This window comes from Scleropages formosus, unplaced genomic scaffold (assembly GCF_900964775.1).
Source record: "Scleropages formosus unplaced genomic scaffold, fSclFor1.1, whole genome shotgun sequence".
In the NCBI taxonomy this organism is placed as follows: domain Eukaryota; kingdom Metazoa; phylum Chordata; class Actinopteri; order Osteoglossiformes; family Osteoglossidae; genus Scleropages; species Scleropages formosus.
Genome location: NW_021641048.1, coordinates 13,795 through 26,714, shown reverse-complemented (window position 1 = coordinate 26,714; position 12,920 = coordinate 13,795). Strand labels below are relative to the sequence as shown.

Here is a 12,920-nt window from a genome sequence, read left to right as displayed (position 1 = left end):
TTAAGGCACAGGGCAGCAGGTCAACTCAACAAGGGGTTTTCTTTCGCAAAATTAAACCAAAACACGTACAGGGTCCATTCTCAGGGGAAAAACACAAACCAGGCCAAAAAAAAACAAAAAACCTGCAAATTAGACCTGCTATCCATACTGTGCAAACATACGCTACACCCGCTGTCAGAGCACTGCTTCAGTGACCCTTGTGCTCTCTCACTGAGTCATTATTCAGCTTGAGTCAGGGCCAGAGTGTGGGGGTGCTTCACCACCAAAGGAGCCCTGCACCTGCCGGATCAGTATCATTCAGCAGCTCAAACATGTTTCAAAATGAAACACTTTTGAGGTGAACAAGTGTGTTTAGCACAGATCACAAAAGCACTGTGGTGTGAAGGTGAATGAACCCTAAAAAAGTTTCAACAAAGCTGAAGATTTTTTTAAAAAAAAAACACTGAAATGAAAGTCCCTGTCACACCCTCATCCTGGAGCTGATCACAGGGGCATTGTATAGGAAGGTGTACCGGACTCCAGTGAGCATGGAACCTCCCACGAGCAAATGGCAGCGATTCCCCAGCGGCTCTTGATGATCCTTTCTGGTTTCCTGGCTTTTGACCTGTGCTTCACGTTTCTCTCAACCATGATCCTGCTGTTTGCCCTGGTGACATTTGCTGTGCGTTCGACCTGTGCCTGTCCCTGGATTTCCGTTTGCTTTTCCCTCTCGCCTGATCTGCTTACCACTGATGATGAGTGCACACTTGAGTCTGTCGCTCAGTTCTGTCCGGCAGCCATGACAGAAGGTTCCGCCTTAAAAACAGACTCAGCGGAGACCGCTTGCCTGCATGATGCCGTTGCGGTTCAAGACGCTGCACTTAGGGCGCATGAGCAGAAGCTGGAACAGATTGAGGGGGCACTTCAGACTGAAGGCGTGATCCAAGCCCCGGACGACACTGCAGAGACCACTCTCCATGGCACCCCGCCCATGGTCACTCCGAGTGCACCTGTCCCAGGCCACTGCATTGCAGACCCCGAAAGGTAAGATGGAATGCCTGAGGATTGTCAAGCGTTTCTCATGCAATGTGAGCTCGTGTTTTCAAGCTCCCCCCAGGTGTACCACACCGATGAGACCAAAATTGCATTCCTGGTGTCGTTACTAACTGGCCCGCTGCGGCGGTGGGCTCCAGTGGATTGGCCTGCCCGTCCCCAGACCACCTACCAGGAGTTCCGGAAATGGTCTGAGGCCGTCTTCAATCACCTGCTCTCTGCACCAAATGCCAGCGATTGGCTCCTACGGATCTGGCAGGGCAACCGTCCAATGACTAACTAAATGCTGGAATTCCGAACCCAGGCTGAACAGAGAGACTGGGATGAGGCGTCCCTCCTTGCCTGTTTCTGGAACAGCCTTCAACTGCATCTGCAGACTGAGCTCGCTTACTGCAGCGAGGACTGGACCCTCGACCGTTTTATAGAGACGGCCATTGCTGTAGACAACCCTTGCCAGGGAACGCACCCTGGATGATGGGAAGGGGCCTCCAAGCTCAGGAAGCTGGACCCCGAAGAGAGATGCCACCATCTGCAAGACCCGGTTGTGCCTTTACTGTGGCGCCAGCAGAACTTCTGTGCCACCTGCACGATGTGACCCCCTGTAGGAACCTCTCAGGACTCTTAGATCAAGGGGTTGAGGTGTTCAGGGCAGGTCACGGTTCCTGTAACTATCACTGCCTGGGGAATCAGTTAAGCACCCATGACCTTATTGACTCAGGAGCAACAGGGTGCTTCATGGATGCTGGGTTCAAGCAGGCGAACAACATCCCCAGAATGAACTGTGATGTAACGTTATGTGTCAGCACTCTAGACGGGTAATCTCTAGGCTCCGGGGTTGTGGAAACCTGTACCCGAGGTCTCCACATGACAGTGGGCACCTACCACATCGAGGACGCAGTGTTTTTTTCTCATTTAGGCCCCAGACACCCCCATCATACTCTGTTTTCCTTAGCTGGTGAGACATGATCCAGTGTTCCTTTGGAGTATAGGGGAGTTAGTGTTCTGAAGGGCCTAGTCCATGCAAACTTGCTTGTGCCTTCCCTGCTGGGCCACGTCCATAGAAGGGGTAGAGGGGGCTTCCCAGCAGGAGATCCCCCCATGAGTATGCAGATCTCTGGGAGGCCTTCAGGAAGGCTTGAGCAGCCAAACTACCTCCACACCAACCTTGGGACTGTGCTATAGAGCTCCTACCCGGCACCACTCCTCCCCGTGGCCACATATTCCTTGTCCCTTCCCGAACAAGGGCAATGCGGGACTACATCGCCAAAGCTCTCAGAGCGGGAATCAGTCAGCCCTCCATGTTGCCTGCGATAGCTGGGTTCTTTTTCATAGCCAAAAAGGACGGGGGTTACGTCCTTGCATTGACTACCGCGGCCTCAAGGCCATCACAGTATGATCCCCGCACCCCTTACCCTTAATCACTGCTGCTTTCAAGAGGACACACGGGGCCACTATATTTACCAAACTGCGACCTGCAGAAGCGCATACAACCTGATCTGCATTTGCGAGGGGGTGAGTTAAGAAGGCCGCGTTCAGTTACTACCCAGGGTAACTACGAGTACTTGGTCATGCCTTTCGGTCTCTCCAATGGGCCCTCAGTCTCGAGGCTTTTGTGAACTATTTACTCGGGGACCTGGCCAACAGATGTGTATTGATGTACCCGGACGACATCCCATCTTCTCCCGGTCCAGACAACAGCACATTTCGGCAGGTCAGGGCCGTGCTGACTCGGCTCCTTCAGAACCGGCCTGTACATAAAAGGTGAAAAATGTCTGTTCCACCAGTCTCGGGTGTCGTTCATGCGGTACATCCTCAGCAAAGGCGGAGTGGCTATGATCCTGAGAAGGTAAGGGCTATATTGAAATGGTGTAAGCCGACTGTTGTGAAAGCCCTTCAGCAGTTTTTTGGGTTTGCGAATTTCTACTGCAGGTTTCTCGGGGGGTTCAACACTGTCACCACCCCGCTCGTGGCCCTCACCGCCAGTAGGGACCCTGGCTGCCTGGACTAAACTCCGCGGACTGCGCCTTCCAGAACCTCCGGACCCGCTTCACGTCAGCACCTGTACGAGGCACCCTAACCCTTCCCTGCTGTTCGTGGTGAGGTGGGATGCCTCTTGGTGGGGGTAGGGCCCGTCCTGTCCCAAGACAGAGAGACCACCCGAAACTCTATCCATGTGCCTACTTCTCTGTGAGTTGACTCTAGCTGAAAGGAATTATGATATCAGCAACCGGAAACTGCTGGCCATAACGCTAGCGCTGGCAGAGTGGCGCCATTGGCTCAAAAGGCAGTCCACCCCTTTTTGGTTTTAACCGACCACCGGAACCTTGAGTACCTTCAAAAGGCCTGTCATCTCAATACCCAGCAGGTCCGGTGGGCATTGTTTTCACCTCGGTTCAGGTTCACGGTGTCTTACAGGCCCAGCTCCAAGAACACCAAGGTCAGACTCCTTGTCCTGAGTGCATGATCCAGACCCTGCGCCCGACCACCCGGAGATGATCCTGCTCGAGAACTTGGTGGTCGCTCCAGTCACATAGAACTCTTCCAGGAATTGCGGACGCCCAGAAGACCAAGGCAGGGCCGTTCGACTGTCCTGAAGGAAGCGACTATGTGCCCACGAGACTGCAACTGTTGTTGTTGCAGTGGGAACATGACTGCCCATCGGCCGGACACCCGGGCATCCACCGGACCCTCTCCCAGCTGCAGGGGCACTTCTGGTGACCATCCATGAGAGAGGATGTACGGGAATATGAGGATGCCTATCCGACCTGTGCCCAGGCAAGGACCTTGACACAAAAGCCCGCAGGCCTCTTGGAGCCACTGCTGATCCCTACCCATCCTTGGTTGCATGTGGCAGTGGACTTCTGCTATTGGATGATAAGACAGTGATACTCACCCTGATAGACCGCTTTTCAAAAGGCTGTCATCTGATCCCCCTACCCAAGCTGCCGTCCACGCTGCAAAGAGCCGAGACGTTATTCCAGCACATTTTCCAATTGTACGGCCTGCCAGAGAACATTGTGTCAGACCAAGGCCCGTAGTTCATTTCATGGGTCTGGCGGGCCTTCTGAGACAAGCCGGGAGTCACAGTGAGTCCAAACGGACGGCATCGAAATCAGATCGACTACTTCCTCTGCCAACAACGTTGGGAGGAGCTCAGTACAAGCAGTCAAAGCACTCCCTGGTGCCAACTGTGGCTCCGCCATCAGCTACTTGTTGCAGAAGTCAACTCCGGTTCAACATCATCAAAAGACCACCTGCAATGAGACGTTTCGATAGCAGTAACATCCCAACACAATATGCAGTTGAGGTACAAAATAGATTTGAATCAATCAATACAGCCGGAAAAGCTCCAGAGGAATTATGGGATGAAATGAAATCGATCATAACGGACACAGCGGAACAATTCATCCCTCATAAAAAATCAGCAAAAAGACCACAATGGCTTTCAGATGCAACGATTGAAATCGCCAACATGAGACGAGGAACCAAAGTCACTCCCAAGGCACCGATTACAAAGTGCTAAATGCGGAATTTCAAAGAGAAGCAAGGCAAGATAAGGAGCGTTACTGGAATGAGCAGTGCGCAAAATTGGAAGATGTGAGCAAACAAGGTCACACCCGCGAGCTCTTCACCCATGGAAGCAGGCACAGGCACCATTCATGCCCGCAAAGCAGTGACCATCAAAGACAAAAATGGCAAAGTTCTACAGCATGGAAACCAAATGATACATAGGTGGCAAGAGTAAACAGCTGAATTGTACATGGGCAACCATCCAAGTCAATCAGCTGGTCACAAAGACCCATCAAGGAAGAAACCAGATATTCTGGAGGAGAAGGTAGCCTGGGCTTTGGAACAACTACCAAACAAGAAAGCCCCGGGCATTGATTGCATTCCGGCCGAAATTACTCAAGTCAATACCGATCCCAACGTTAAAGAGCTCTGCCGGCAGATCTGGAAGACCAAATTGTGGCCCAGAGATTGGACAAAATCGGTCTTTATCCCACTTCCAAAAAAAGGCGATATGCAAGGAATGCTGCAGTTATGGAACCATTGCTCTCATATTGCATGCAATCAAAATCCTGCTTGAAAATCATTTAAAAAACGAATGGCATCAATTGTTGAGACGGAGCTCCCTGACATCCAAGCAGGATTTCGCAGAGGACGCGGAGCCAGAGATCAAATTGCGAACCTGCGGTGGATCATGGAGAAGACGCGCAAATACTAAAAGGATGTATGTACAGTGGCTGTGAAAAAGTATTTGCCCCTCCCCGATTTTTAATTTTTAGCATATTTGTTACAGTTAAATGATGAGATCATCAACAAAGTTTAATATTACACAAGATAACCCAAGTAAATACAAAATGCAGTTTTTAAATGATGATTTCATTTATTAAGGGAAAAAAGCTGTCCAAACCTACCTGGCCCTGTGTGAAAAAGTAATTGCCCCCCCCCCCCTTGTTAAAACATGAATGAACTGTGATTAACCACATTTTTTGGAAAGCTGAGTTAAATTTCACTTGCCACACCCAGTCCTCATGACTGCCAGACCTGTTGAATCAAGAAATCACTTAAACAGAACCTGTCTGACAAAGTGAAGCACGCTAAAAGATCTCAAAAGAACACATCATGCCGCGATCTAAAGAAATTCAAGAACAGATGAGAAACAAAGTAATTGATATGTATCAGTCTGGAAAGGGTTACAAAGCCATTTCTAAGTGCTTTGGGACTCCAGCGAACCATGGTGAGAGCCATTATCCACAATGGAGAGAAAACTTGGAACAGTGGTGAACCTTCCAGGAGTGGCCGGCCTACCAAAATTACTCCAAGAGTGCAACGATGACTCATCCAGGAGCTCATAAAAGAACCCAGAACAACATCTAAAGAACTGCAGGCCTCACTGCCTCAGTTAAGGTCAGTGTTCATGATTCAACAATAAGAAAGAGGACTGGGGCAAAAATGGCATCCATGGGAGAGTTCCAAGGCGAAAGCCATTGCTGACCAAAAGAACACCAGAGGCTCGTCTCACATTTGCCAAAACAACATCTTGATATCCCCAAGACTTTTGGGGCAAATATTCTGTGGACTGATGAGTCAAAGTTTAACTTTTTGGAAGGTTGTGCATCCTGTTACATCTGGCGTAAAACTAACACAGCCTTTCATAAAAAGAACATTATACCAACAGTCAACATGGTGATGGTAGTGTGATGGTCTGGGGCTGCTTTGCAGCTTCAGGACCTGGACGACTTGTCATAATTGATGGAACCATGAATTCTACGCTCTACCAGACAATCCTGAAAGAGATGTCCGGCCATCAGTTCGTGAGCTCAAGCGTACTTGAGTATGCAGCAGGACAATGATCTGAAACACACCAGGAAGTCCACCTCTGAATGGCTGAAAAAAAAAACAAAATTAAGGTTTTGGAGTGGCCTAGTCAAAGTCCGGACTTAAATTCCGATTGAGATGCTGTTGGCATGACCTTAAACAGGCCGTTCATGCTCGAAAACCCTCCAATGTGGCTGAATTGAAAGAATTCTGCAAAGAAGAGTGGGCCAAAATTCCTCCATAGCGATGTGAAAGACTCATTGCCAGTTATCGCAAACGCTTGATTGCAGCTGTTGCCGCCAAGGGTGGCACAACCAGTTATTAGGTTTAGGGGCAATTACTTTTTCCACATAGGGCCAGGTAGGTTTGGACAGCTTTTTCTCCCTTAATAAATGAAATCATCATTTAAAAATTGCCATTTTGTATTTACTTTAAATTTGTTTGATGATCTCAATCATTTAACTGTGACAAATATGCAAAAAAAATAAAAAAATCAGGAAGGGGGCAAATACTTTTTCACAGCACTGTATGTGCTTCACTCAATTACAGTAAAACATTCGACTGCGTGGATCGTGGACAAGTTGTGGAATTGGCTGAAGCAAATGGGCATCCCAGAGCATCTGGGAGAATCGATATGATCACTCTATGAGAAATCAGGAAACTATAGTCAGGACAGCATTGGCAATATAGACCGGTTTGAGATCGCAAAAAGGCGTCCAACAAGGATGCTCCTGTCACCAGCCCAGTTCAATCTGTACACTGAAACAATCATGAGGCGATGTAATCTGGACAAATCACCAGTTGGTGTGAAAACTGATGGGAGGAACATCAACAACCTTCAATATGCCAACGATATGACTTTGTTTGCGGAAAGTGAAAAGGACCTGGAATATCTGTTCCAAATAGTCAAATAAAAAAGCGAGCGCATGGGCCTGTACCTTAACTTAGAAAACAAAGGTAATGACAACAGCAGGCAACAGCACAGTTCACATAACAATCTACAATGAAGAAATGAATCAGTAAAAGATTTCCTTTTCCTTGATCCAAAAGTAACCGCAGTGGCGAATCAGGACCGGAAATCAAGAGAAGAATTGCGCTTGGTTGCAACGCGATGCAAGGAATGGAAAAATTTGGAAGAGCAAAGACATTAGCACCGCAACAAGATTTGAGTAATCAATGCAATAGTTTTCCTCCGATCTCCACGTACGCATGTGAAAGCTGGACACTCAAGAAGGTGGACAGAAGGAAAAACGACACTTTCGAACTATGGTGGTGGAGGCGAATGCTGCGCATGCCATGGAGATCAAAGGTTACAAACAAGACGATTCTAGAGAGAGTCAAAACAAAGATATCGCTGAAGGGCAAAATCACCAAGCAATGGCTCTCACACTCTGGTCATATGATGCGAGCTGATTCCTTGGAAACAACATTAATGCTTGGCATAGTCAGTGGGATGAGAAGAAGACGTCAGAGAACATGCTGGCTGGACATAATCAAGGCCAACACGAACATGCCCATGAAATAATTGAAAGAAGCAGTGAAAGATCGTAAAGCATGGAGAATAATGATCCATAAAGTGAATGAAAGTCGGCCTGGACTGAACAGTTAAATCACCATCGCTGAATATAACTAATTACACTGAATATAACTGTAACCCAAAAAGAGAGCAACAAGGGTATCAGTAGTATGCCAGTAGCAGTTTTTGTGACACCATAAATTCCTGCGCAACAGAGCAAGTGAAATAAGTAAAAGCCAGCTGGGTGTTCACATGCTCTTCCTGCAACTCGGTCCACTCTCTGTTGAGTTTTCATGAGCTCTTAGATGCCCTTTTACAGCCCACTGTTGTCTGAGTTTGTACTTATACCTTTTACTTACGCCTTTTATTTACGCCTTTTACTTACGCCTTTACTTACACCTGTTATTTACACCTTTTATTTACACCTTTTATTTACACCTTTACTTACGGTGTACTTGTTTACCTGTAGACACACTGCCCTTCTCTCCTGACCTCTGTCTTCAACAGACTCGTTTCACACACAGGACTGTGACTAAATGGATTTCTTTTTGTTTATCATAATATTCTCTGTAAACTCTTGACGCATTTTAGTGCATTTGAATTCCAAGGGGGTGACTATTTTTGAGACAAATACACTCGTGTGTTTGGAACTCATAATCCCATCATGTTCAAAGTCAATTACATAAAACATAAATGTTTCCCATTTATTACCACGTACTTTAGTGGCACTTTGGTTACAACTGCTAAACTTGCACTCAAAAGGACCCAGGTTTAAATCCCTGGTCCTGCTGACAGACATACATACACACACACATTTTCAGAACCGCTTGTCCCATACAGGGTTGCGGTGAACTGGAGCCTACCCAGTAACACAGGGCAGGGGACACACCCAGGACAGGATGCCAGTCTGTCGCAAGGCACCCCAAGCAAGACTCAAACCCCAGACCCACTGGAGAGTAGGACTGTGGTCCAACCCACTGCACCACCACACCCCCTATGCTGACATACCCTTGAGTAAGATACTTACCCAAAATAGCTACAGTGAAACAAGGAAAAAGCACGCGATTGGTCTTCTTTAGTACAACTCTAATTGATGCTGCTTAACCTACCTCTCACATAAACAATCAATATTAAGAAAAATTAATAATGGCAGTTTTTACTTTTTCAACACTTTGTAACTGGAGCTTGTGATTTTAGGCATCTGTCCCTCACTCTGTTTGCATTTATCATGTCACTGTTTTTCATAAATGGAAATGGAACTGATATAATGACACACTGTCAGCAATTTTGTGTTGTTATTGCCATTTTTCTCAAAATACTTTGAAGGTTTTCTGCTGCAGAAGCTGCAGAAGTCATTACAGAGTGGGCAGAAAATTATTGTGATGTTTCAGATGTTGAAGCTGATGATGCTACCAATGTAACTTGCATCTGGAGCTCAAAAGCATTAAAAATTCAGCCCAAATAAACTAGTATGTGATTTCTTATGGAGGTAGCCTCACACACACACACACACACACACACACACACACACATATTCTTTGTGCTTACAGTTTCTGTCTAGTGTTTCTGACTGTTGGCCTCAATAAGACGCTGATAAATAATGCATATGTTTATGGAATGAATGAGTCAGCATTTGGCATCGAGAGTTGTTTGTGGAGACAAGATATTTTCATTTCCAGTCATTTGAAATTACACACATTCCTTGCTTAAAGGGGTTCATTCGTTCTGTGAAATCACCTTGTTAGGCAAATTCCTGCTGTGAGGAGATCAAAACAACACTATTTCTTATACAAAAAAATAACCGACTGCTGGAAGTAAAACATGTCACCTAAAGTTAATTGGCTTCCATTCACTCACATCTGATTATAGACGTATCTGTGAAGATCTCGGACATTCCAGCATCGGAATCAGCACTGGCTGGCGATGAGTACAGTAGTTGTAGCCTGGGTACGGCTGCTTTGCAGTGAACTTGCTTTTGCTTTGCCCTTTGGTAAAGCTTTTCCTTTCATCTTTGAGACAGATGTTCAATTCACATTTAAGTATTTTGCTCATGACAAAAAAGCTCTGCACAGCATGACAAACTCTAGATGATTTTAATCTGATGACAAGATGAAGGCTTTGTTTGTGCTTTTGTAAACATGTTCATGTTACTAAAGCTATTATATGACTGTGGGATTCATGCACATGGTGACACAAAAGGAGGAGGGACAATGTCTTCATCGTCCTTTATTTAAACATTCCTTGGCAGTAGGAGGGCGAACCACCCTGTAAAGTAGAGCAGAGAGAGCGTGCCCCTGCCATAGAGAATCACTCACCACTTGTATGTAAAATGAATAAAAGCACCAGTTTCACATACACCTTGAGTCTGTCCTGCTTCCTTACAACATTTGTATTACACTTTTCTCCAAAGCAAATTATACATTAATCTAACTGAAATTACTTACCCATTTGTATAGCTGGGTTATTTATGAGAGCAATTTAGGTTAAGTATTTTGCTGAAGGATATTATAGCCAGAGGTGGAGACCAAGCCTGCAACCTTTGGGTCCAAAGGCAGTAGCTCTAACCACTGCACTATAAGGCATCCCTACGCAAGCCTAAAACTCACAGCGATTGAAATAACTCAGTTAACGGTGAAATATTTGTATGAGGATTTAAAAGAAACCAGGTTTGTATCTCAGCTCCTGGTTTAGGACCCTTGACTGTGATTGTTGTGCTCTGTGAATTTCATAGATGCTCCCGTGAGTGTTTATTCCACATACACTTTTCTGTGTTGAATGACTGCTCCCAACTGACAACCTAGGGACTAGAGTTGTGTTGCCAGAGATCACCTGTGTGGGGTTCGATAAATAAGTGTGTCGTTTGCATTATCTTTTGGTTTTTGGGAAAAAAAAAACATCTGCTAAATGAATAAATAGAGTATACAGTATATGTAAATGTGTTGTGTCTTTTTCAGGACCATTCAAAGGAGTTATGTAGAAGGAAAATGACTATGATGGGCAAGAATGTCTCTAAATTATTATATCATGTTTCAGTGTATGAGATCCCATTATGTGAGCCATAGTTTATAAAGTTAATAACAATGCTAAAATAAAATGTCACAGCAATTTGCTGATGAAAATTCAGTTACTCACCTGTTTAACGTCATAAGCAAACAGTACGTATCTCAAATCTGGAGAAATGGAATATTTTGCAACTTTGAAGGAAATCTGGAAGAAAAATATAAGTAAGAAATATTTGCTTTGTATTACGATCACTTCAAAATCCACTGGAATATTCTTGTATCATTCTCTTAACAGGAAAAATTGCTGATATCAGTGATGTGCTGAATACTGGAAAACAAAACACGTATATACTACATATTGCAAATACTGAACGTAAACATCCATGCTGGTGACGTAACACTAAACCTACTGGAAATGGCTAGAAGCTGGGGCAGCTGATAGCCTGGAGGTTAGACCTGTTATTACTGTACCGGAAGGTCACGGGTGGGAAATCTGACCTGCTACCGTAGTACCCCTAAAGCAAGGTAGTCACCCTGCCGTACTCCAGTAAAAGTACCCCGCTATATACATGGGTAAATGTTTGTAAGTACCTTCACACTGTCAGCCGCTTTTGAGAAAAGCATCAGATAAATGTAAATGCTTTTGATAATGTTAGCTTTAACCCCAGATCTATAAGGCTTGCAAATATGACTCAGTCATAACATTTCAAATAATACACTGTAACCAATAATATACTGTATCTCTATGTATTTGTAATTTCTCAGAATACTACATTTTCACATTTAGCTGACACTTTTCTCCAAAGCAAGTTAGAGTCTGGAGGTTACAGTTATTTACCCATTTAAACAGGTGGGTAATTTTTACTGGAGCAATTTAGGGTAAGTACCTTGCTCAAAGGTACTACAGCCAGAGGTAAGGCTTGAACCTGTGACTTTTGGATCCAAAAGCAGTAGCTCTAACCACTATACTACCAGCTGTCACATGCTAAATTTAAAAAATAACTGAGATACATCTTTGTATATGTTCTTTAGCCTGCACAGAGAATATACAATTTAAATCACAATAATACTGGTTTAGTGAAAGTGATTTAAGATTTATTGTGTGGTCTGACTGCTAAAATGTCTTGTATCCTTAAATGTAGAAGAGAAGGGTTTTTACCCATTTATTTTGCTTTATTTTCAGGTTCATACAGCAAGAAAATTTCTGAACAAGAGCTTTTCCTGAGCCTACCATAAAGGTGTAACTCTTTGTTATGACTGAAACAAGACCACCTCTGCTCCCACATAATTTTGTATGAACCTTCAGCACTAACTAATATATTATTTGACCTCGTACAGCCCTACTGGACTTCACCATGACATCCGAAAAATGTGAAACGTTGTGTCTCAGAGATGTAACTTGGCCCAAGTTACTCTTGATCTAACACAGTAGGCCTAATACTTTTGTCGTTGTGACTGTCGCAACAGTTTTTCACTGAATTAAACAGATTCTTGGCACTTGGAAGGAACTGAAGTGTGTTTAACATGTTGAGTAAAACTTCCCACTGTAGAACATGACATATGGAAAAGGCCATGATTATCTTCACAAATGGAAACAGGTCAAATACAGACCATGTGTCCAGCTGGTTTATTTAGGGTGTATTTGCTCGTGCTTTTCCAAGGTCACAGCAGTGTGATGTGTACTTACAAATGTGTTGTTTTTCAAAAGAATGTCCGTCTCATTCGTGCAACATTGAACTTGATGACGTGGCCGTCATGGTTTCTGTAGACCACCTCTGACTCTGTAAAACAAAACGAAAACATGGCAAAGCATGGTTATATACAATTATTTTTCTTCACATTCTGATGGCTAAATATTATATTATACAGTTATAATCACACACACACAAAAACACAATTCATTTATGAGGACATTTTCTCCACTGTATAGAATTGCTTTTGAATGACTTCAAATACATTTGTCGGCAATCGACATAAAATTCAGCAAACTGAAAAATCACTTTGCATTTGTAGACAATCGCACAAGTTCAGCATTATCTCATGTGTTT

The 12,920-nt window shown here is 44.6% G+C and overlaps 1 protein-coding gene across 1 annotated transcript in view; it reads right to left on the bottom strand.

Moving 5' to 3' along the window:
• Window positions 1–12,653, bottom strand: part of LOC114909793 (inactive dipeptidyl peptidase 10-like) — a gene marked incomplete at its 5' end in the record, with an annotated part of 34,218 nt that extends 21,565 nt beyond the window's left edge. Inside the window, 3 exon segments of the mRNA XM_029249596.1 lie at window positions 11,003–11,077; window positions 12,560–12,600; window positions 12,603–12,653. Of these exon segments, the coding sequence (XP_029105429.1) occupies window positions 11,003–11,077; window positions 12,560–12,600; window positions 12,603–12,653 (167 nt within the window).
• Window positions 12,654–12,920: the final 267 nt, after the last annotated feature.